Source organism: Zootoca vivipara, chromosome 14 (assembly GCF_963506605.1).
Source record: "Zootoca vivipara chromosome 14, rZooViv1.1, whole genome shotgun sequence".
NCBI lineage: Eukaryota > Metazoa > Chordata > Lepidosauria > Squamata > Lacertidae > Zootoca > Zootoca vivipara.
Window position 1 is genome coordinate 54104477 of NC_083289.1, and position 24993 is coordinate 54129469.

General features: G+C 56.2%; 1 protein-coding gene across 5 annotated transcripts; it reads left to right on the forward strand.

Annotated features, from left to right (window-relative positions):
- The first annotated feature begins 491 nt into the window (after nt 1-491).
- On the forward strand, nt 492-24586 carry AXIN1 (axin 1). Of its 5 annotated transcripts, none has more exons than XM_060282654.1 (11): nt 492-810; nt 1702-2691; nt 12129-12269; nt 14537-14633; nt 14839-14976; nt 15482-16017; nt 16363-16539; nt 17670-17915; nt 19745-19852; nt 22205-22372; nt 23408-24586. In XM_060282654.1, exons 2-11 carry the CDS (start codon nt 1811-1813, stop codon nt 23532-23534), a joined length of 2619 nt encoding a protein of 872 aa, XP_060138637.1. In that variant the 5' UTR covers nt 492-810; nt 1702-1810; the 3' UTR covers nt 23535-24586. The 5 variants fall into 5 exon arrangements, with proteins under 5 accessions (XP_060138637.1, XP_060138639.1, XP_060138640.1 ...); XM_060282656.1 differs by having other exon boundaries at nt 493-810; nt 15485-16017; XM_060282657.1 differs by lacking the exon at nt 19745-19852 and having other exon boundaries at nt 493-810.
- The last annotated feature ends 407 nt before the right edge of the window (nt 24587-24993 follow it).

Genomic DNA, 24993 nt, shown 5'->3' on the forward strand with positions numbered 1-24993 from the left:
CAGTACATTATAATGGAACCAAGAGGGGGAGTGGAGGGAAGTCGACCAAAAAAATTATGGTTTAATCTGGTTATGATTTTTTTCCGCCCCCCCCCCCCGTTTTGTTATTTTTGGAAAATCAAACAAATGTTATCAAAAAACAAAACGAAAACAGTAACCCCCCAAAAAACGTGTTTAAAAAGCTGTGGAATATTCATCGTCCCAAGGCCTCTTCGAGGACCCCGCGTCCTCCTTGAGGGTGGTTTATTTCATGGAGCCCGGGGGGGACCCCGGGGGTGGTCTAGTCCGACCCCTGGCCGGGCCGGTGCCTGGGCCCAAGCCTCCCGTGCTTCCGGTCCGCTCTTTCCCCCGGCCGGGCGGGCGGGCAGGCAGGCAGGCAGCAGCGCCGCCTAGTGGTCCGCGCCGGGCCGAGTCCTCCCCTCGCGTTGCTAGGCGACCTCCCCCGCGGCCCGCATGCGCGCGCAGCCCCTGCGCTCCCTCCCTGCCTGCCTCGGCCTCCGGTGCCCCGGAGCGTCCTGTGGGGGCGCTGGCGAGCCTCGTCCGTCTCCGGCGGCGGCGGCGGAAGGGAGCGCGAGGGAGGCCGGAGAGGAGGCCCAGGCCGGGAGACGGAGGAGACGGAGGCCCACCCCAACCACCAGCACCAGGAGCAGCGGCGGCGGCGGCGGCGCAGCGGAAGCCCTCGGCCGGAGAGGCGGCGGCGGCGGCGGCGCGGATGATGGCGGCGGCGGAGGAGGAGTCTCGGGCCCGCCGGCCTTGCGCGGCGGCGGCTTCCTGTCCGGGGCCGCGGCCGTCGCTGGCCTCCTTGTCCCGGTGAGGGAGACAGGCGGAGGGAGACGGAGCAAGGCGGGCCTGCGCCTCCTGCCCTCGCCCGGCGCCGGGGTCGGGCGGCCGCCTTCACACGTGCCCGTCGCGTGTCGGGGTCAGGCGGCGGGTTCCGAAGGGGCGCGGAGGGAGGAGGGTCTCCCCCCAGGAAGTGCCCCGTCGGACCCCCCCCCTCGGCGGGGCGGGCCGGGCCCCCACGAAGGGGTCGCTGAGAGCTCCCTCCGGAGGGACCCCCAGGGTCATCTAGTCCACCCCCTGCAAGGCAGGAGTCTGTTGCACCCCCACCCTGAGACTCAGAGGGGGGTGGCTTTTTCCAGGGCAGCTGGGAATGGGGGGGACAGGGCAGCCCCTCAGTCCTCCAGAAATGACTCTCCTGTCCTGGAGAGAGAGCTCTTCCTGCTGGTGGGTTCTTGCCCATTCACCTCTTAAGATCCCTCAGCGACACTTTGCACAAATAATCTTTTCGGGAGGTTTCTTTAAAGTCCCTGCTGCATCGTATTGCATCCCGGTGTGCTGTCAAAAAAAAAGCTACGACCGGTGTTGATTTCCCCCCTTTGGGCCTTTCCAGGATCAGGACCAGAAAGGGAAATTGGTCGTGTTATCTTTGCAGTGCGGGAATTGACAGGAAGTTCTTAGGGTTCAGGGGGGCCATCGCCCGTCTGAGGATGATGGGGAAAGGAGCGTGTGATACGTTCAGGCTCTTTGCGTGGCTCGTTCGGAGCCCTGGGCTCTTAATTTGGGGGAGAAGATGCTCATCTTTTTCCCGCTTTGCCCGACAAAGCCTTGCCTTATTTTCCTTCGAATGGGCTGCAGGGCCTTGGGAAGGGTGAGCCTGCGAGCGTTGCGCTGCTTTCTAACCGTCCTTCTCCAACCTTGCAGCCGGCCGTGTGTCTCCCCCCTGGGGCAGGGGCTGCTGGGCCGCTGAGGCGTGGGCCGCCGTTCTGCTGCTGCTGCTGCTGCTGCTGCTGCACCCGCGGATGCCGTCAAGATGAGTGTGCAGGGCCAAGGTTTCCCTCTGGACCTTGGGGGGAGATTCACCGAGGATGCTCCGAGGCCCCCGGTGCCAGGAGAGGAAGGGGAACTCGTTTCCACGGACCTGCGGCTAAGCGGCCACGGCTTCTACTCCGGGAAGTGCGATGCCATCAAAAGCGAGACTTCCACGGCCACTCCGAGGCGCCCCGACCTGGACCTGGGCTACGAGCCGGAGGGGAGCGCTTCTCCCACCCCTCCCTACCTGAGGTGGGCAGAGTCTCTTCACTCTCTGCTGGACGACCAAGATGGGATCAACCTCTTCCGGACCTTCCTGAAGCAGGAGGATTGCGTGGACCTGCTGGACTTCTGGTTTGCTTGCAGTGGCTTCCGGAAGCTGGAGCCATGTGACTCCAACGAGGAGAAGAGGCTCAAGCTGGCCAAGGCCATTTACAAAAAGTACATTCTGGACAATAACGGGATTGTGTCGCGGCAGATCAAGCCAGCCACGAAGAGCTTTATAAAAGATTGCGTGATGAAGCAGCTGATTGACCCGGCCATGTTTGACCAGGCCCAGACAGAGATCCAGTCCATGATCGAGGAGAACACGTACCCCCTCTTCCTTAAGTCGGATATTTATTTGGAGTATACAAGGACGGGTGGGGAGAGTCCGAAGGTGTACAGTGACCAGAGCTCAGGGTCGGGGACAGGAAAGTGTCTCCCCGGCTATTTGCCTACCCTTAACGAGGACGAGGAATGGAAGTGCGACAAAGAGGTGGAGGAGGAGATGGCCGGCCGGGAGTCTGCTCCCTCCAGCCGACTCACCCAGAAGCTTCTCCTGGAGACGGCCACGCAGCGAGCCACGTCGTCCAGGAGATACAGTGAGGGGAGAGAGTTCAGGTGAGAGCTGCAGGTTGTCTTCGCGTGAGCCGCGCTTGCTTGCCCCGCCATGTGGTGCTGGTGGTTGCAGGGGGGACAGAAGCCTGCTTCCGCCAGGTAGCAGGGCAGGATGTGGAGGCGCCCCCTGGCAGCTGGGGAAGAGCTGGAAGGGGGTTACAGGCCCAGCTCCTTTCAGCGGCAGAGATTTGAGCGAAGCTCATCCCCAGCCCTGCCGCCTGGAGGGTGCAGGTGCTGGGGCCCGATCCTGGATCTGTGTGCAGAACAGGTGCTCTGCCGCTTGGCTGCGGCCCCTGCCTGAAGCTCCTGGCAGTTTTGCTGTCCTGCCTAACTGCTCTCGCAACAAATTTGGTGAAGTTATCGATAGATGCATTGCTGGAAATTTCTCCAGAATTGGCCTCTGGGTCTCACACTGTCTATTCCACCCCATCCCAACGACTTTGTCATAACCTACCGTAGAATAAGCTCTAAACTTGCTAGAAGAACATAGCACATAAACTAGTAAGATTAAAGAAGACCCACTCAATCCAGATATCCCATGATCAACTTCCAGGCTCGAATTACATTTTATTTTATGATTGTCTCTCTTTGCCCCCCCACCCAACCCCAACATAAACAGGTTCTAGAAACAGCCCGGGAGCTCCAAGGAGTGCTTTTGCGGGACCCCCTCCCTCTTGCTAGGATCTGGAGATAGGCTCTTCCACCCCCCTCCCCCTATTGCATTTACTGTCTTAGCAGTCTGGAGGGCAACAGCTGGATTTCATCGTCCACCAAGCAAATTCCCCCCCCCTTGTTGCAGATGCTGGGAGCTTTCTGTTTTGAGTACCGTTTTCATCTGAGTTTTGAAACAGGAATGTTGCATGCGAAACTGCAAGAGAAGGAGACCCTTCACTGATCTCTTGCTAGTTTAATCAGGAGGTTCAAACTTCCTTGTGGAGTTTGAACCTCCAAGTCAGGGGTAGGCAGTCTAAGGCCCGGGGGCCGGATGCGGCCCAATCGCCTTCTAAATCCGGCCCGCGGACGGTCTGGGAATCAGCGTGTTTTTACATGAGTGGAATGTGTACTTTTATTTAAAATGCATCTCTGGCTTATTTGTGGGGCATAAAAATTCGTTCTTTTTTTCCTCCAAAATATAGACCGGCCCACCACCTGGTCTGGGGGCAAAGTTTTGGAACTCCTAAGAGACCCTTTCAGGGAGGGAGGGAGAGAGAGAGAGAGAGAGAGAGAGAGGTTTATGACTTGTTCCTCTGTATCTCCATGGCATTCCTCCACCTGAACTCCAGGTGACCATTCCTGGCCTTGGAGGTCTTCCAGATACAAAAGGTCCCGGAACTTTCCCCTCCTAGATAAGAGATGGGAAACTTTGTAGGCCAGCAAGTAGCCAACTCTAGCTTAAGCAAGGCCACCATTTGACACTACAGAGGTCAGACCCAGAGACTTATGCTGTGACTCTCGTGGACAGGTGAGTTGCTGGAAGTCTGCACAGTTGCATTTAAAGGGTGGTGTTAACATCCAGGCGAGCTGCAGCAGTTCAGGCTGTGTTAGAAACTCCAATGTCTAAGCAAATCACCAACTGGCACCTCAAACCTCAGTTATGGTTGCCACAATGGAATGCTTAGCCCCCCCCCCCCCAAGTCGGGGATGATGATGATGATGAGAATGATGATGATTAACTATACAGCTTCATATTTTAAAGAAAAAAAAATCTAAAAATGGTTTACGACACACTAAAACAGGCATCCCCAAACCGCGGCCCTCCAGATGTTTTGGCCTACAACTCCCATGATCCCTAGCTAAGAGGACCAGTGGTCAGGGATGATGGGAATTGTAGCCCAAAACATCTGGAGGGCTGAAGTTTGGGGATGCCTGTACTAAAACATCAAATTAAACAATCCAGAATAAAACAAATTCAAGCTTCAATGAAAACATTTCAGATCCTTCTCTATGTGACATTTTGCTTTCCCCATATTTATTTAGCTACTTAATTTATATAGCTGCCCATAGCAGAAGGACTCTAGGACCCAAGGGGGACCCTGAGATATTTTTGTAGGGATCAAACTGAAAAGGGGGGGGGGTGAACCATGGACTCCTTGGAGAAAAAGGTGGGATATAAAGGCAGTAAATAAACTCTTCTGCTTCTCTGCTTAAGAAAGCGGGAGGGGCCAGCCAGATGGTGTTGCCAACTTGGCACCCAGAGATCTTCACATGGGCATAATTGGACCCATACCAGTCGCAAAACGCACTTGGCACCTGGGGAATTTCTAACACTGGCTGTCGGGGATGGGTGGTTGCAAGATGGTAGCTTTGAAGTAACTTTGGCTGAGTTTGGTAACCATTCACTGTTTCTCTAGACCAGGGGTTGGCAACCTAAGGCCCATGGGCCACAAGTGGTCCATGGGGGTCATTTAACTGGCCAATGGACCCCCGCCACCCGCTCGGTCGGTTCCCATGCACCACGCTAAACCGGCGCAGTGCAGACCAGGGACAGCTTTCTGCGATGCTGGCTGGCTTCCCATTGGCTGCAGGAAGCTTCTGCAGCCAATGGGAAGCTGTGTATGCCTCCTCTGCGCCGGAAGGAGCGTCAGAAATAGTGTTTGTGCGCACACACTCTGGCCCACCACGGTGTCTGCGGGACTGTGAACCGGCCCAGGCCACAAAAACTTTGCCGCCCCCTGCTCTAGACTGCAAGGCCTATAGAGGTTTCTTCTTCTTCTACAATGACAGAGTATGTGTGTTCCTTGTTTATGTCTTGTGAAGGTGTGCAAAGGGAGGGGGGATTATATGGGGAAAGGGACAAAGTGGGACACGCTCTGAGCATCCCTTCCTGGTCCACCTGCGATGCTGACACAGCATCTCGACACAGCCTGGTGCCATTTGAAAAGATGGATTCTCTGCCTCCCTTGCTGGTCCCTATGGCAGAGTCACCCCACTGGGAGCTTTTCCTGCTGGTCACCAGAATGAAATCTGTGGGGTGGTAGTCTGCTAAGTTTTACTCAGAGTAATCCCTTTGAAATGAATGAACACCATCTGTACAGGTCGATTAATTTCAGCCAGTCTGCACTTGAGTAAAACTTAATGGACTATCACCCAGGATTACCTCTGGCAACATGATTCCTGGATTCCTTGATTTAAGGTCGCCAGTGTGTTTGGAGATGGGAAGCAGTCCCTCCCGGGAACAGGGTTCTCTGGGTGAATTGTGACCGGGGGGTGGGGCGGGGCTGCCAGTACCACCTTCATGAAAAACGTTCCAGGTGGCTGTTGCTGAAAAGCCCCTTTTGCGCCCAGCCCATGAGGTGGTGAAGGCCTTCCTTCCTGAGTGTCTGCCATGATAGAGCTGGTCTCATAAATGACTCATGATCTGAAGGATGCTCCTAGGGGGAGGGAGGCAAGCGGGGAGGGGGGTAGAGAAGCTTTGGGACCTGCTGGGGCACCTGCTGATGCTGAGATGGGACACTTTTAGCAACATTTGCCTAGACATCCTTGCAAAGTTTTCCTTGCAAAGTACACCTGTGGTCCTTGTTTCTTGGGGGCTGCTTTCAGACTCCTAAGGAAACCCTATTTCAGGGCCGATGGGAAGAGAAACCTTCTCCTTCTGCTCCTGCTCCTCTTCCTCCCCAGTTTCCAGAGCTAGCAAGAGAGGGCAAGCAGAGCCACTCAGAGTGGCTGGGGAAACCCAGCCAGATGGGCGGGGTATAAATAATAAAATTATTATTATTATTATTATTATTATTAAGCAGAGCCCACAGCCATCTGGTTTTCTTACTTCACTGGTTTAAAAGTTGCTGCTGCCCTGCCTAAGGGATCAATGGGATCGTCTTCTTTGGGCCCCGATACTGGCAGTGGAAGTGGCAAGCTTCAAGGCTGTTTTATTCCCAATTCCCCCCCAAATGTCAGTCTCATTGGGTGTTTGTTTTGTGTTGAAGTTGATGCACCTGGATCAGTTCAGAGTTCAACTTCAGATTGCCCCTTGGTGTGTTTCCAAGGGAGAAGAACTCATTCATCTTCAGGAAAGTGTTTTTCATGGCACATAATGTGAAAAAGCACGTTCTCCTCCTAGCACAATTCCATGGGGAACATGTGACCCAGGAAGGGTCTCAGCGGTTTTGCGTGCGCACTTGGGGGGCTGTTTTTCTCTCCCTTGGAGTCACCCAAATGAGCCCCCCTAGCTATACATTTGCACAGTCCCTCAAAGGCAGGTAGAGACTTTTTGACTGGATCAAAACACAATTTGCTACACATCCTCTGCGTTATAGTATCCATTAAAAAATATTGACTGCCTCTTGGAACAAGAAGTCCCATTTCTACATAAATACCGTATCTTGCCGATTTTGCGGTTTTATTTTTAACCATTTCCACCATGATGTCCTGCCTGCCTTTCCACAGTCGTGGAACGCAAGGCAGCATCTGTGTTCTTTCCAGGAGGCTCCTCTCCCCAGACCTGCCCGCCTTCAGCAGGGTACCTGTGCCAGGTGCCTCCAGACCATGCTAGGGGTTGCCGTAAAGCTTGTGGGTGCAATAGACACCTGTGGCACTTCCTACCAATAAAGGGAGCTCCAAGCATGCGGGCTTGTGCTGGGGCGATTTATTTCTGCCGAAGGGTTCTGCCTGCATCCCCTTTTGACAGCTAATTGGATTGGTGAGTGTGATCCGAACACACGTCCCGCCTTGCAGGCATCACCTGTTGCTGCTGCTCCTCAATTGTGCACCAAATGTTGGGGGTAAAAATAGACTGCAGAATGGAAGGGTTAGGAATGGAAGCAACTCTGTAAAAAACGCTTTTCGTGGAACCTTTTGCCCCTCTTGCACCGCATCCGAAGTAGCACAGGTGTTAAAAAACCCCCACAAAAAACCAGAAGCTTTGCAGATGGGATTTGGCTGAAATGGAAAATGTGGCTCCGAATCTGGCGGCCTGGGAGGGGGCGGGGGAGGCTCTTGTTGTTTAAATTGTTGAGATTCCTTCTGAGCTCTGCCAAGAGAGACATTTCAGCCGCCAGAGCTGAAAGCTCCCAACTTGCTCACCCTGAAGGCCGGCCTGTGCCCTGAGGTGAAGCCAGGCTGGTATGCTTCTGGACGCAGGCTGGGCCCCTGAGCCCACCTCATCCCTGGCCTGCCCTGTGGATGGGCACCCTCAGACTCCTCGCTGCTTGGGGACCGGGGCCTCTTTCCGTTGGGTCGGGGCCTGTCTCCTTCCTTTGCTCTTCCGCCCAGGGGGGCATGGCCACGGCCTGACCCCTCCACTCCCCCTTGGGTCTGTCCACCTCTCAGGCTCTTGCTCAGATCCTGCGTCACACAGCCAGAACTGCCTGCCAGAGGAGGCCTCTGCTGCCTCCTCTCCATGCCTTGCTTCCTTCCAGCCCCCTGCCACCTCCGGCCAGCCCTCCTGCCCCTCACCCCCAGGCTTTGACTCTCTCCCCACCTGAGGCTCCTTCTTCCAGCATCTCAGCAGCTTCGCTTGCTCCATCTTTCCCTTCCATCACCAGTGCTGAGCCTTTCTACCAATCCCTCAGCTCAGGCCTCCTGCTGGCATGTTCTGGTGGAGTCCCCCCCCCCTGCCCATCCTGCTGCCCCTCTTGCTTTGGCCCCTGAGGGCTGCTCTTGGCCCAGCTGGGTGTCCTGAGCCATGTGAAGGTGGCTTTTGCCCATGCTGGGACCTGGGTCCTGCTCCTTGGAGGTGAAGGAGCCGTGCTGGCCCCAGAGGCTGCCTGCGCCCTGCGGGAACAATGGCTGGAGTTCCCGAAACAGGAGGCTTGTTTTCTGCCTCGACTTCCCTAGCCGAAGCTGCTCTTGTAAACATGGCAGAAAGGGATCTGGAGCAGTTTGCCCCCGTCTGCCTGTGTGCGGATGGTGGCGTTTCTTTCTTTCATTCCTTCCTTCTGCTCATAGTAATGCATTCCAGATGAAAAGTTCCCTGGAATTTCTGTTAATAAAGGGAAATGTTCATGGCTGCCTGCCCTGAGCTGGGCCTGCTGGATGCGGAGAAAGCTTGGGCCTTTCTGGGAAGGGTCACCTGGAGAAGCTCAGGGGCTGCTTCTTGCACAGCCAGCAAGGGAGGGACGCCGGCGGTGCCTTTGGGGAGAGCTCCGCTGTCTCGGGTCGGAGGAAGCCTTGTGCTGGCACTTCCGAGGGCCCTAAACGTGGAGCAGCCTGATCTCCTGAGCCAGATCCACACCCCGGGGGGGGGGAGTATGAGGGTGGGTGAAGGATGCAGCTGCTGCTTCTTCCAGAAGCCCTTTCAGTTTGCCCCACACTTGATCATATTATTGTTGTTGTTATGTATTAGATTTCTATTCAGCCCTTTCTCACAAGATCTCAGGGGGGGGTGAGTCACAGGGGAAAATGCAAGGTAAAAACACAAGTAAATAGTTAAAGCAAAACAAAGAAAACACCCTAACCCCCCAGCATATTTAAAAGTGTGCACAGTGGAACCTCGGTTTATGAACACCTCGGTTTACGAATTTTCGGTTTACGAATGCCGTGGACCCATCTGGAACGGATTAATTCACTTTCCATTACTTTCAATGGGAAAGTTCGCTTCAGTTTATGAACGCTTCAGTTTATGAACAGACTTCCGGAACCAATTACACCCATGCTTTGGGTTAAGTACGCTTCAGGTTGAGTACTCCGCGGACCCATCTGGAACGGAGTAATCCACTTTCGATTACTTTCAATGGGAAAGTTCGCTTCAGTTTATGAACGCTTCAGTTTATGAACAGATTTCCGGAACCAATTGTGTTCATAAACCGAGGTACCACTGTAGAATATTAATCAGCTTTATGTGGTGTTTTAAACTGTGCTGTCCCTGTTCATGGCCGGCTGGGTCTCCCTTTGGGCATTCCACGTCCACAGGGAAGCATTTTTAAACTCCAGCCTCAAGTGGAAAACCCAGGTCTCCTTCCCACTTTCATTTACAGCAGGGATGCGGGTGGCGCTGTGGTCTAAACCACTGAGCCTCTTGGGCTTGCCGATCGGAAGGTCGGCGATTCAAATCCCCGCAACAGGGTGCGCTCCCGATGCTCTGTCCTAGCTCCTGCCAACCTAGCAGTTCGAAAGCACGCCAGCGCAAGTAGATAAATAGGGAGCGCTGTGGCGAGAAGGTAAATGGCATTTCCATGCGCTCTGGCTTCCGTCACAGTGTTCCATAGGGCCAGAAGCGGTTTAGTCATGCTAGCCACATGACCCGGAAAGCTGTCTGTGGACAAATGCTGGCTCCCTTGGCCTGAAAGCGAGATGAGCGCCGCAACCCCATAGTTGCTTTTCATTGGACTTAACCGTCCAAGGGCCCTTTACCTTTACCTTTCCCCATTTATAGCACCTGTAAGAGCCCAGCCCTGGGGGTGGGCAATACGGGATCCTTGCTCCTTTGCTCTCTTTGGGAGACTTCTGCCCAAGACTCTCTCCAGAGGCGCATGTGAAGCAGCCTTGGGTCCTCTCTGGTTGGCCGCTGTCTTCTTTCCAAGGATTTCCCCCAGCACTTTCCTCCCCAGCTGCCAGGGAATGAATTGGGGCCTCCTGCCGGCTAGCCTGAGCTCTGCCCCTGAGCCCAGCTCCTTGGCTGCCTTCTTGGGGTTTGGGGAAGTTTTGGCTTCCCGTGACTTACCCCTTGACCCAGTGCAATGTGGTGGTGCCTTGTGGGGCTGGTGTTTTCCCTCTGCTGGCTGCTCAGTGCCATCTAGTTTGGGAAATGGTGGAGGTCTGTGCTGGGGTCGGGGCTTTTGTACGTGTGATCAGAGGCCTTTGGCACTTCCGAGTTGTGGGGCTGCTTCTCTGCAGGAGCTTCCAATCTGCTTCTGCCCCCTTTGCAGACCCCATTGGTGGGATCAGGAAGGTGCCAAAGGCAAAACATTCCATTATCATTTATTTTTCATTACAAACTTTATGGGGACTTTTCAAAACAGTTACCAAGCAGGAAGTGTTGCTTTCCAGGACGAAATACACGTACAGGTGTTAAGTCTTGTATACAGTTGTATGGGCAACAAAACCAACTTGGAAAAACTTTGACATTAGAGATTAAGCTGCCATCCTCAGGGTACACGTCAGTCTAAAGCAGGGGTCAGCAAACTTTTTCAGCAGGGGGCTGGTCCACTGTCCCTCAGACCTTGTGGGGGGCTGGACTATATTTTGAAAAAAATAAAATAAAAATGATGCAAGAGTACCACGAGCCCCAGTGGCTGCTTACCTGTGTCTTGCGAGCGGCAGGGGCTGGCGGCGGCGGGACAGTGAGCGGCGCACAAAAGGGCTCCGGAGAGGGGCTGCTTAAACTGGCGGCCACTTGAGTGCTGCTGCTGCTGCTGCTGCTGCTGCTGCTGCTGCTGTTGGCACCAACAAAGCCCAGCCCCCTTCCTCCTCTAGGCAGGGCGGGGAGAAGCCAGGAGGGGGGGGGAGGTGCCGCCACATGAAGGAGAGGAACGTGTGTGCTGGCGATCCACGTGACGATTCCTGGACTGTCCGAGGCTGGATCCAGAAGGCCCTTGGGCCTGATCCGGGCCATGGGCCTTAGTTTGCCTACCCCTGGTCTAAAGCCTTAAGATGATTTCTCCATAGTGGCTGCTGTGACTGAGATGGGAGGGAGATGTCTGTGCTGTTGGTCATCAAAGATATAAATTGAGACTGGGCAGAATCAAGCCCACTTTTCTTTGTTGTTCCTCTTATCGCCCTCTGGTGGTGAGTTAAGTGTCCTATACGTGCCGTCCTCCACTTGCGTTGGCTCCATGTTTCTGTAGTGGCTCAGATATATAAGCTAATTGCCGAATGGCACCTTCAACCTTGGTTATTATGGTTGCCACAACTGAATGTCAGAGGAGCCATTTCCCCCCAGTGGGGACTATTCTTCATCGCCATGATCACCATCGTTCATGTCTCTACCGCTTAATATTTTAAAGAGAAAAGTTCTCGGTGATTTGTAACGCATTAAAACCTCAAATTAAACCATCCAGAATAAATCAAATTCAGGCTTCCCGGAAAATATTTCTGATCCTTCTCTAAGGGACATATTGCTTTCCCACTATTTATTGACCTACTTAATGTTCAGAGCAGCCCCATAGCAGAAGTACTTTAGGAAGGCAGTGGGGTGTAGTGGTTAGAGGGTTGGCGGAGGACCTAAGAGATCAGGGTTCAAATCCCAACTCACTGGGTGACCTTGGAGTCAGCCACAGGCTCTTAGCCTACTTCACACGGTCACTGTAGGGATCAACTGAGGAGGGGCATGAACCATGGACTCCTTGGAGAAAAAGGTGGGAGACGAATGGAACAAATAAGCTCTTCTGCTGACCTGCTTGAGAAAGCTGGAGGGGCCAGCCAGGTGGGCATGTCTGTCACCAATCTGGTGCACAGAGATCTCTGTGTGGTCGTGAAACGCCCTTGGTGCCTGGGGAATTTTGAATGCTAGATGGGAGGGGTCCTCAAGGAACTGGAGTCTGGAGTCTCTTTTTGCTCCTTTGCAGGCATGGGCCTTGGAGAGAGCCAGTCAACCCTTACTACGTCAACACGGGCTATGCCTTGGCACCCGCCACCAGCGCCAACGACAGCGAGCAGCACAGCATGTCCAGTGACGCCGACACCATGTCGCTGACAGACAGCAGTGTGTGAGTACCTGGGACTGGGCTGCCAGGACCAGGGGGTGGAGCAGGGAGCAGAGGGGGCGTCGCCTGCGCAGGAGTCCTCTCCAGGCGCTGCTGGACTCCAAATCCCATCAGCCCCAGCTGCCAGCTTGGCCCCATGGGAGCCAGGGAGGAGGAGGAGGAGGAGGAGGAGGAGGAGGAAGGGGAGAGTCAAAGGCCAGCAACACCTGGAGGACGCAGGGAGCTAAGGGGAGCCTGCTTCTCACTGCCTTGATTCAATTTGGTTTACTGTCTTTCTACACTCCCTTCCATTCCAACGAATCCCAAAGTGGCTTACAAACAAACAGCAACAGCAGAAGAGAGCATCACAAGAACAGCCTAAAATATAATAGGATTGCATATGATATATGTAATAATTAACAAATAGCCAGTAAAGCAATTACACTTAACAAGCCAGCAGCTAAAAAATAAGCCCAGCATCACAGTTACAGCAAAAGTCATGTTATATGATTAACAAGTCATCAGTAAAGCAGTTATAATCTGTAAAGCAATATTAGCAAAATGGCAGCTTGCCTTGCCCTTCCCATCGCTGCAGGCAAGTAGGCCTGGCTCCCAGCAAGTGGCTGAGGGGAGTCTTGTCCTCAGAGCCTGCCTCCCATCGCCTGCTCCGGCTGTTTCTACAGACCCCCTGGGCTTTCCCAGATGCAGGACTAATAGCTCCATCCCCCCCCCTGCCCGCTAGGAGAAGCTTCACGTTGCACCGTGGGCGAGGGCTCTCCTTGCCAGGCCTCCTTTGGAGTGGTGGCCAGGTGTGACTTTCCCTGTCCCCGGAGGACTTGTGTGTTTGGAAAGCATGCACCTGCTTGCGGTCAGAGCCATTTGCGTTCCTCTGAGGGCAGAGACACGCTCGCCACCCTTGCAGCATCACAAGGGTCTCTGCAAGGCTCGACCTTCCCTTTCTGCAGGAATTCCTTTTTGAAACTCCGGATTTCTTTAACCTGAATAAATCCACGCAAGCTGTAACGAGAGCCGCCAGCAGCAGTCTCTAATGAAGAACAAATGTTGGGTTTACAAGGGTTTTTTTCTGTGCTGAAGGTCAGGAAACTGCTGCTGGAGCTGCAGTGGGGGGTGAAGCCCCTTCCCCATTGCAGAGATGCTGGTCGAAAGGGGGTTGTGGTTCACCCTTAAGAATGATCCCCACAGGCTGCCTATTTCTAAAAAGAACACCTAATAAATACTGAATCTTTGCCGCAATTACAGCTCCACGCCTAAGGCCCCCTGCCATGCCTGCCACAGAGGACACATTGGCCAGCCTCTTCTTATAAATAAGGGGGGTGGGGTGGTCTTGAGCCATCTACAAGTTGCCCTGGGCAAGTTGGCACCTGCAATGGCAGTGAGAGATGGGGAGAAGTCTGAGCAGCTGAGCACGGAGGCCGCTGTGGGAATGCAATGGTGGCAGCCAGCCTGCGTCCGAGGAGGATGCTGGCAGGACTTGGCCTCGGGGGGTGGGGACAAGATCCCGCCTTGTGAGATGCCTTGCAATGTGGCCCTCACACCCTTCCATGTGGACCCTGCTCCCCTGCTTCAGGGTGTGGGCCTGGCATCCAGGGAGGGCTTCTGGAATCAGCCTCTGCGGGGAAAGGCAGCCCCACCCAGTGTCAGGTGCAGGCAGGGCTTTTCCCCTAGAAAAATAAGTGCCAGTCCTTGCCATGAAGCTGTTACGGTATGTGCCGCACTTTTTGAGTACCCCCTGAAAACCCCCCACTCAGGTCAGCAATGACACAATAAATCCCCCAAGGCCAGTGAAGTTACCTCTTTCTTCAAAGAAACAAACCACTACCCAGGCCTAGTGGTCTCAGGAACTCTTTCCCCACTGAAGCAGTTGCAAGGAGTTCCTTTCGCTCTCTAAGGAAGCCTAAGTTGCCTTCTTGCCTCTCGTTGCTCCGCATATTCTGGGAGACCAGCAGGGAGGGCAGCTGCTCACAGGAGGAGGGGAGTCTCCCTGTCTTCTTCCACAGCCTGCCTACACTCTGCCTCGGAGTCCGCCCTGCTCTCTTCCTGCTCACTAAACCCCGTTGCCTCTTCTGCTTCCGACACCTGCCAGCCTGCTCCCTCTTCTCCCTCTCCCGGTCACCCAGCCTCCAGTCCTCTGGCCCTGAGGCTCCTTCCCCTGGGGGTTCCCCGGCTGCTGCCTCCAGCTGGTCCATAACATCTGGCCTGTGTCCCCTGCACCCCTTTCCACCTGGAGCTTGCTTTGCCCTGCGCAAACTGTCGCTGTTTCCTCTTGCCAGAGACGGGATCCCGCCGTACCGACTCCGGAAGCAGCATCGCCGAGAGATGCAGGAAAGTGCCAAAGCAAATGGACGTGTGCCACTACCTCACATTCCCGTGAGTCACGACTTCCAGAGGGCAGAGGGAGAGCATCCGCTCTGCTTATGGGATGAGGAAAGGCCTTTCTCCCTCTGCAGCTGCCAGTCAGAGTGGGAGGGCTGGAGGGCAAACGAGGGTGGGCTCTGGCCGGGGCCTTGTGCGCTGCATGGCCTGGGGTGTGGCCGGCCCCTTTGCCAACCGGGGCTGTGTGTCGTTCCCACAGCGTACTTACCGAATGCCAAAGGATATCCACGTTGAACCACAGAAATTTGCTGCCGAGCTGATCAACCGCCTGGAGGAAGTCCTCAGGGACCGGGAGGCGGCGGCCAAGCTGGAGGAGCGCCTGAAGCGTGTCCGAGCGGTCAGTAGGGGCAGGCGGAGGGGGCAGCTGCGGCCTGGGTGGGGATCCCTGCCCCAGCCCCGCCTGGATGTTTCCTAAGCAGTCTCAGACGGTGTCTGTGCACCTCTGTTCTGCTCTTCTCATTACTCTGCACGCTCTCAGAGACCGGGGGGAGCAGGGCTTGTCACAAACGGAGAGGGAGACCCCCCACCCCACCCCGCTTCAGCCTCCGAGTCTGAACTGCTCCCTGACACTGGCTCTACCTGCTCCCTAAACCCTGTTGCCCCTTCAGCATCCTCCACCTCCACTTCCCAATCTTCTCCCTCTGACGTCTCCCCGGAGTCCCACCACCAACCCCCTGGCTCCTCTGGGGGTTCCCCAGCTGGAGTCCCCCACCTCTCCTCTTTCTCCAGCCAGCCCCTGACATCTTGCCCCCCCCTCCAGCCCCCTCACTTATTCTTCCCTGCCGGAGTTCCCTAAGATCTGTCTCCCCCCACCCTCCCTTGACCCGCCTTTTGTTTCCCAGCAGGAGGAGGAAGGCGAGGAAGGCGACGTCTCCTTGGGGGCCCCCGTGGCGGGCCACAAGCTCCCTCTGCCGCAGGCCTTGCCCCACTTTGCCCCCCGCTTTGCCGAGCTGCAGCTCCGGGACGCCCACGAGGAGAACCCCGAGAGCATCCTGGACGAGCACGTGCAGAGGGTCATGAAGACGCCGGGCTGCCAGTCCCCAGGCCCCGGGCGCCACTCGCCCAAGCCCCGCTCCCCCGAGGGCGGCCTGGCCGGCAAGCTGCACAACTTCCTGGGCACGGTGCCCCTCGGGCACGGCAAGCACGGCGCCAAGGCGGCCCTCAAGGCGGACGCGGCCGGCCTCCACCACCACAAGCACGTCTACCACCACCACCTAGTCCACCACCATGGGGCGCTCAAGCCCAAGGAGCCGCCTGAGGCAGAGGCCGGCCAGGGCGCCCCAGGACCCTTTGCCTGGAACGTGGACGCACACAGCTACGCTGCCAAGTCGCGGGCCTACGGGGAGAGCCTGGGCCCTCCAGAGGCCTCGGCTTATGGGTGAGTGGCGGCGGAGGGGGCCCATTGGGACGGGCGTTGGCCGCTGTGAGCCGCAGCTGGGCAGGGGCAGCCAGGCAGAAATGCTCAAGGGGTTGGGGGACTCCATGGAGCTTCCTTCCTGGCGAGGAGGATTTCTGGTGCAAGCCAGTGGCAGGCTGGAGCGCTGGGCCTGGAAGAGGTCCAGTGTCTGCGGGGCAGCGAGGGAGGGTGTCCCAGCACAGAGAGAGAGCTCCTTCTGCTGGCAAGCGCAGGGTTGGGGTCCCGACCCCCTGGGCCTCTGCTGCCCACCCCACTCTTGGGAGCAACTCATGGCTGAGGCCGCTGCCTCCTCCTCCTTCCTCGCAGCGGGAAAGCCGGCCTGCTCTCCAAGAGGAGCGTCAAGAAAGCCGATTTGGGGAAGAGCGACGGCAGCGGCTACGATGCTGCAGGCTCCTCGGAGGACGTGGAGAAGAACCAGAAGATCATGCAGTGGATCATCGAAGGCGAGAAGGAGATCAGCAGGCACAAGAAGACAGGCCATGGGTGAGAGGGGCAGGGGGAGCGGGCGGTCACGGGTGCGAAAGCTCCGCTGCCAGAGAGCAAGGCTGCCTGGCTGCAGGGGGGAGCCCAAGGGGGCTTGCCTCCTTCAGCATCAGCATGGTCCCAATCCTCTCATTGCTCCTAGTTGGCAGCCTTGGGAGCAACTCGCGGGGGGCATCCCTCATGCCACAAGCCAGAGCACCCCCTCCCCTCGCAGGCCTCCGTTTCTTTAGGGGCCGTGGCTCAGCAGCAGAGCCCCTTCCTGGCTGGCAGAAGGTCCCTGGCTCCATCTTTGCTGGTGTCTCCAGGTGGGGCTAGCAGAGGCTGCCTGAATCCCAGAGAGCTGCTGCTGCCAGTCAGTGTGGGCAATACTGAGCTAGATGGACCAAGAGTCTGGCTCTGTATGAGGCAACTCTTATGCTCCTCCCTCGGAGATCAGCTGGTGCTGCTTCTGTTCTTGGGGCTCCCCTTTAGCCCTGTGGTTGCCAACTTTTTTTGGGCCAAGCCCCACCTAAGCATCTCTCGAATCCTGGACCCCCCCTGTGACATATTATTATTATTATTATTATTATTATTATTATTATTATTATTCAAAAAGTGAACGATTCATGTGGCGGAAGCCTAAAGGGCCATTCACTGTTAACAACTCATTCTCAAATTGCCCCCCTTAAAAATCAAATTGCTCCCTTGTGGGGCGTGTGCCCCACGTCAGGAACCACAACCTTAGCCCCTCGCAGCTTCTCTCTTTGCATGTTTGGCTGCCCCAACTTCCCCCCTCCAGGCCTTCCGAAGAAGATGCCCCCCCACTTCCCCATGGAGCTCCTCCCCCTCCATTCAGAGGGTGCAGTTACCCAGGGAAGGGGCAGGAGGCAGAGGGCCTCTTATCTGCTGCTCTGCACTGATCTGTCGGGAAGGGGGTTCTTGCGGGGGGGGGGGCATACGAGAGGGAAAGAACCGGCCAGACCTTTGACAGGTTTTTCTTCCAATTCCACAAGGAGGGGGAAATTGGTTTCTCTAATTCCAGTGGCACTCTGTGTGATTCTAAAATTCACCCCCCCCCCGCCTCTTTCAGTCCCTTCTACAGCAGTTGTACTATCCCAAAACCTCTTCTCCTTTCTCTCCCCCCCCCACAGCTCTTCCGGGGTCAAGAAGCAGCTGCCCCATGAGTTGCCCCGGCCGGTCTCTGTGGAGCGCCCCATGGCCGTCCACCCGTGGGTCAGCGCCCAGCTGCGCAACGTCGTCCAGCCTTCGCACCCCTTCATCCAGGACCCCACCATGCCCCCCAACCCGGCCCCCAACCCGCTGACGCAGCTGGAGGAAGCCCGGCGGCGCCTGGAGGAGGAGGAGAAGAGGACGGGGAAGCCGCCAGCCAAGCAGCGGTACGGCCAAGGGGGGCGCTCTTTGGGGGGGAGGGGGGTGGCCTTGTCCTGGCCGCGGGATGGACCAAGAATGGGTGGGTGACTGTCTCCCCCCAAAGCCCCTGGGCCTGCACCTGGTCCACTGTCTTTTAGAGCGAGGAGAGGGCTGCTAGGAAACAGATAGAGCTTTTCCAGTGAAACGAGTCACTTAGCCGGCACCTCGTCAAGGTTTACTTTATTTAGACGTTACTTTGAGAAATTTTTGTCTTTTCTATATCCAAGTTTCTTTGGGGAAATTTAAACCTATTATGTTTCTTTGAGTAATCGTTAGTTGAGTTTTAGTATCGTTCACTTTATCAATATCTCGTGTCAGGGATTTATCACGGCATAGTTTTGTTGTTGTTGTTTTGCGCGGGTTTGGCTCCCAGGCAGGCAGGCAGGCAAAAAAGCCCCGAGCAGCTGCAGATGGGGGCCAAAAGACACTCCCCACCCTCAAGGGCTTGTAGCCAACGGGGGGGGGGAGCATGTGCCTTGCAGGGGTTCTGCTGCCCTCCAGGGGCTGGTCTGGCCACTCCACTCACGGGTGAAACTGCAACCCGGCGCTTGCTGCTGACTGGTGGGTTCTGTGCACAGTCCTCCCCTTTGCACTTTTACCTGCAAAGCAGAGCAGCACTTGGGGGTGGGGGTGGAGAAGGGGTCCCAGCAGCCCTGAGGGGCCTGGGAAGAGAAAGTGCCCCCTTCTCCTCTGGGGCCTTGGGGTAGTGGCTGGCGGGGGTTTCTCAGCTGCAACGGAGAGAGCAGCTCCCTTTGCCCTCACTGCGAGAAGCGAGGTTACAGGGAACCAGGCAGAGGGCCTTCTCGGTAGTGGTGCCCGCCCTGTGGAACACCCTCCTGTCAAATGTCAAGGAAATAAACAACTATCTGACTTTTAGAAGACACATGAAGGCAGCCCTGTTTAGGGAAGTTTTTAATGTTGGATTCTATTTTTAATAATTTGTTGGGAGCCGCCCAGGGTGGCTGGGGAAACCTAGCCAGATGGGCAGGGTATAAATAATAAATTATTATTATTATTATTATTATTATTATTATTATTGCTCCATGTTGCTCGCTGCTTCTTTGACTTGAGGAACGGACAGAGCTGCTTGGGTTCTCTGCTGCAGTTGGGGGTCTGTGGCGTGAGACTCACTGGCTCTGTGAGAACCCCCCAGCAAAGACACTGGCGAATGTGAGGGGGCTGAGGGGGTGTGGGCTGTGTGCATTTTGGGCACAGGTGACTAGCTCTCAGCCCCCTTGCTCATGGGGGGAAGCCACCTCTGCTGCTGGCGCCCCCTTCATAGGAACAAAGGAGATCCTGCTGGATCCAGCCAGTGGCCCATCTAGTCCAACATCCCAAAGCCCCAAAGGGAATCTGGACGCAGGGCCTGCCTGAGCCCAGGGAGACTCTCAGCTGCTGTCGATCAGAAGCATCGCTGCCTCCTCTGACTGCGCCGTCAGAGCGTAGCCGGGGGACTACTGGCCATTGAGAGCCCTCTTCTCCTCCGCAAAGTTGTCTGATCCCCTTTGAAACCCATTCATCCTCCTGCCCAAAGCAGCCACGAGGTCGGCTCCTGTTGTGTTTCTGGGCCCCGAGCAGAGCTGTGCTTTGGGTCTCTTGCCAGGCGAGGCGTCTCTCCCGGACTCCCTCCTTTCCCACGTGGCTTCTCAGCAGCCGGCAGAGCTTCCCTCCTGTTCTCCCCGGGAGAGGGCCAGAGAGAAGAGGCCCCAGTTCCCCAGCCTTTGGGGCCTGCACCCCACGGGGCTCCCCGGCCTGCGGCAGGAAGGCTTGTCTAATGTCTGAGATTGTTCCCCAGGTATGCCCAAGAGGTGATCCAGCGAGGTCGCTCCTCTGTCAGGCCGGCTTGCATGCCGCTGCTGAGTGTGGTGCCTGCCGTCTCCGACCTGGATCTCTCCGAGTCTGAGTATGTGCCCCAGCTCTTCGTGTCTTCTCCCTCCCACCTACCCGCCCTGTAGTGCCTCTAGAACCCTCCCCACCCCCCACCCTGGGGGGCTTCACTCTGCCGCCTTGCCAGGACCGGCCTCACCCATGGGGCAGCTGGACCAGGGAGCCCAAATGCCACTGGGCACAGCAGAGAGGCTGCAGCGACCCCTCTGGAGCCCCCTTGGCCCCAACGTGCCCGTTTGCTCGCTGCTGGGAAGCCTCCGATCTGGGAGGCAGCAGCCACTAGGCAGGTGGAGAGCCTAGTTTTTTTTCTGGCCTCAGCCTCCCACCTGCCCCTGGTGCCCAGTGCAGCTCAGGTGCTAGCGGCAGGTAGTTTGGGGCAGCTTTGAAATGGGAGTAGACAAGTTGGAGGAGGAGGACGAGGAGGAGGAGGAGGAGGGTCCGTGGCTTCTAGTGCTGATGCCAAGTGGTGCCAGTGGAAGGCCACCTGCTTCTCATTGGGGGGGGGGGCAACAGCAGGAGAGGGCTTCATAGAATCATAGAATCCCAGAATCATAGAGTTGGAAGAGACCACGAGGGCCATCCAGTCCAACCCCCTGCCAAGCAGGAAACACCATCAAAGCATTCTTGACATATGCCTGTCAAGCCTCTGCTTAAAGACCTCCAAAGAAGGAGACTCCACCACACTCCTTGGTAGCAAGTTCCACTGCCGAACAGCTCTTACTGTCAGGAAGTTCTTCCTAATGTTGAGGTGGAATCTTCTTTCTTGAAGCTTCTGGCCTCCAGCTGCTGCATTTGGCCACAGGGAGAGGGTGCTGGGCCAGGGGGGCCTTTGTGGCAGCAGAGTTTCTCCGATGTTCTTCCCAACCTGTTGCCAGGAGGCCTGTCAGGCTGGTTCTGTGGCTTGCCTTTTGGAGAATAGTGGGGTAGGGGAGCTGAAAAGAATGCCAAGATTTTTCGCATCTGTCAACCAATGTGCTCCTACATGGGTAGTACATGAGTCTCAAAAGCCCAGGACACACATTTCCACAGATCTCTAGAGGTTCTGGTGGCTCACTTACCAGAAGGAATGTATTTAGTGTTAACTCTGGAAGTGCAGACTCGATTCTGACTAAATTAAGCCTCCTGGTGTATACAGTCATACCTTGGATCCCAAACGCCCTGGAACTCGGACGTTTTGGCTCCCAAATGCCGCAAACCCGGAAGTGACTGTTCTGGTTTGCGAACTTTCTTTTGGAACCCGAACATCCGACAGGGCTTCCACGGCTTCTGCTTGGCTGCAGGAGCTTCCTCTAGTGGTTATGGTGGCTCACTTACAGAAGTAATGTAGTCAAAACAAAACAAAAAAAAATTCCTTCCAGCAGCACCTTAGAGACCAACTAAGTTTGTCATTGGTCTGAGCTTTCTCAAACCAATCAGAAGAAGTGTGCACGCATGTCAATGACAAACTTAGTTGGTCTCTAAGGTGCTGCTGGAAGGAATTTTTTTGTTTTGTTTTGACTACAGTACATTACTTCTGTAAGTGAGCCACCATAACCACTAGAGGGCCATGAACATTTGTGTTCTGGTCTTTTTAGTCTCCTTTACCCATGCACTGATACCAAAGGGGCGCTCGGTTGCCAGATGTGAATTTTATTCCAGCTCTCCTGCCGCACTAGAAGGTTTTGTGTCTGGTGCGGCCAATGGCCCCTCATTGCTTGCGCTGGAGCAGTGGGCTGGGACGGCTTCTTGCTTGGAGCCCCTCCTGCCCCTTTTCCTTGAGAGGAGAGCTGAATTGTGCAGGAGCCGAGCTGTGGGCTGGTCCAGGGCTCTTGGCGAAGCTCCTTGAAGGAGGCTCCTTGGCAAGCGAGGGCTTTTGCCTTAGCAGGGACATCTTGGGGCCGAGTCGTTCCCCGAGAAAGAGGTGGCATTCTTTTGTCTGAACAAACCCTCCAGTCTTTGGGGCAGCCTCCCCCCCCCACTCTTTTGGGAATGTCTTTTGCTCAGCTCCCTGCCTAGTAAGCGTCGCTACATTGGGGGCATCTGTCTCCCCCTTCCCCAGATAGCAATGCCGGTATGGCTGCAGGACCTGCAGGACCCCCCCTGGCCTGGTCACCCCCTTCTCTGGGCTGTGCCTTGTTCTTCTCTCTGTGTTCCTGCCCTTTGGTTACAGGAAGTTCCAGTCACCTGCCGCCCTTCTCCTTTGCGCTTCTGGGACTGTAGAGGAAGCTGTTCTCCCCCCAGAGCTTCCTGGGTTCTGATAGGGGGTGCCTGTGCCGTTCTTGCCCCTGGTTCGCAAGGGAGCCGGTTCCCTCCCTCCTCCAAGGAAGCTCAGCAGGTGATGTATCCGCTTCCCGCGGTGTAAAGGGCTTGCACTGTGTTTGCCTTGCAGGGCGAAGGTGCAGAAGAGGCCGGGGGGCAGCTCCGCTCAGCCCTGCGAGAACATTGTGGTGGCCTACTACTTCTGCGGAGAGCCCATCCCCTACCGCACCCTGGTCAAAGGCCGCGTCGTCACCCTGGGCCACTTCAAGGAGCTGCTCACCAAGAAAGGGAACTACAGGTGAGCAGGGAGGGATGCCTCAGGTCCCTGGCCAATGAGCCTCGCCTCTTTGGCTCCAGCCTCTGCCCCTAGGGGTGACAAGCCCCACAGACGTGTGGGCCCAACTCTGATGGTTGGCACAGAACCAGGAAAGAGGCAGGGGGAGGGCGCCTGGGAGACGGATCACTGTGCAAATCTCACCTCCACAAAACCAAGCCAAGAGGTCCTTGGAGAAGGAAACTCAAGTCAAAACCCGATTTTGTTTGCACCAGAGCTGAGGAAGCCTGTGCCAAGGGAAACCCCAAACACACTATATGGCACGTCAGTTGAGCATGTTCAGAGTTGCACGCTTTCTTCTGAACCGACAATTTCCATTTTTTTGCAGAACCTCTCCTTTAGTTTCTGGGCAGAGAGCAGATTGGGCCCATTTTAGAGGTGGGGGTGGCGGGATTCGGGGGCAGCTGAGCTGTGAGGGGAGCCCTCTGTCAGCGCAGCCATGCACCACATGACCCTTCTTCACATTCTGATGAGGACTAGAGACTTGCTTTAAATCAGGGGGAGCTGTGGGGATCCTCCTGGTGTCGCCAGACTTCAGCTCCCAACAGCATGGCCAGCAGTCAGAAATTATGGGAGCTGCAGTCCCAAATCCCCTGGAGTGACACAGATTTCTCCACCCCGGTTTAAAAAGTGCGCTGGGTTGCCGGTCATTCTGCATCAGGATCCGCAGAGGGTTCGGCCCATTAGTCTGCCGGAAGCCCTGCAAAAGTTTGCACATTTCCTCTGTCCTCGTCACTTGTGCTAAAACGCTGTTGATGGTTTCCAGTGAATCTGTAGAGTTGGAAGAGAGCCTGAGGTTCTTCTGGTCCAAGAATATTTTGCCCAACATGGGTGCTCGGAGGACAGGGCCCAGCTGCGGGCAGGGTGGGATTCTGGCCCGGGGTCCTCCTTGCTGCCCCTTTGCCTTCTGCTTTGAGTTAGTGCTGGAAAGCCCCCACTGAGCCTCCGAGAGGCCGCAGGCTCTGGACCCCCCCACAGCTCTCTGTCCCTGTCTTGCAGGTATTACTTCAAGAAAGTAAGCGACGAGTTTGACTGCGGCGTGGTGTTCGAAGAGGTGCGGGAGGATGAGGCCGTCCTGCCCATTTTTGAGGAGAAGATCATTGGGAAGGTGGAGAAGATTGACTAGCCCAGAGGAGGCCGAGCGAGACAGAAGCAGCCAGAGATGGGCGGAAGCGCCGGGCGGGGGGCAGGGGGGGCACCGGCAGCCCTGGCATCTTTCCACACCCGCTGCCTTCCCCTGCCTGCCTCTGGGGCGGCCACCAGCCCCCTCAGCACGTCAATGTTTTGCGCATTAGGGGGCTGTTCACCGAAGCCGCCCGTTTTGATATCATTAGGAACGGGGCGGCCCAGCCATCCCCCCCTCCCAAAAAAAAGTGCACACGCTCCTCTGGGACGGGGAGGGCGGCAGCAGCCCCACAGGTGGGGAAGCTCCAAAGGGTGCTTGTTCACCCGTGGAACAAGCTGCCTCTTGATACTTTGCACCTTGCTGCTCTGCGGCTGGCAACTGGCCCCTCCATCTCAGCCCGTGGCCTTTCGTTTCCACGCCTTGCTGCCCACCTTGCCAGGTTGGGGGGGGAGTCTTGAGGAGAGGGCAGATTTCATCGTCTAGAGAAGGGGCAGCCTGGTATTTGCTGGGAGGTGGGACGGGACCTCAGATCTGGGCTGCCCCTTTGAGCCTCTTCCTTGTGCCCCATAGATCTGGGTGCATTCAGTGCCCCCACCCTGGATGGTGGCTGCCCCTGCTCTGCCTCCCTTCACCTCCCCACTCCTCCCCAGGTGCCTGCTCCTCCCCCTGCTGCTCTCCAGGTACCCCTGGGCTGTGGGGGGCTGCCTGCCCTCGCCAGAGCCCTGCACCTTCTTGCGTACGTCACCGAGTGCCTTCAAACGCCTGTTCTGTTAGCCACCCGCTGCCCCGGACGGCCTCCTCCCCGGGTCCCGCTTGCCCTCTGCGCCAGGGGGGACCCCGAAGGCCTCGGACCCGTTGCGGGTTTTTCTTTTCCCTTTTTTCCTGAAGGGTTCCATTGTAAATATGTACATTTTCTAAAGACGGCATCAGCCACCAGCGGTTGGGACAGCGGCTGGCATCTTCCGAATGTTTTTTCACATGTTGACTTGTACAATTTATCTTTTAAAAGGTACTTGGATAATAATGGAATAAAAGCCCATGTTCAGATGGCAGCTCTGCGTGTTTGTGAGTTGTGTGTGTCGCCGTCCTCTTCCTGAGGGTGCCTGTGCTTGCGTTGGGGGAGAGGGGGGCGAAGCCTGCTCCAACATGGACTATTTGGGGCACCGATCACCTCAACCTGCACTGAGACCCCTCAGGAACTGAGCTCACTCAGATGTGGCCAATACGCAGCCCTGGTAGACACCGGACATGCTCTGGGACCCTTTTTCCATGTGGGGAACAGCAGCAGAAGCAGCGTTGCTCTTGCAATCTGCGCAGATGCAGCAACAGACCCCAATGGTCTGTGCTTGCAGCCTTTCCCTTCTCCCCGAGGAAGAGCCCTGTGTGACTTCTAAACTTGCTTCTCCTCTAGCGCTGCCGCCTTCTAACTAAGCTGCAGATATTTGCAGCTTTCTCCCCG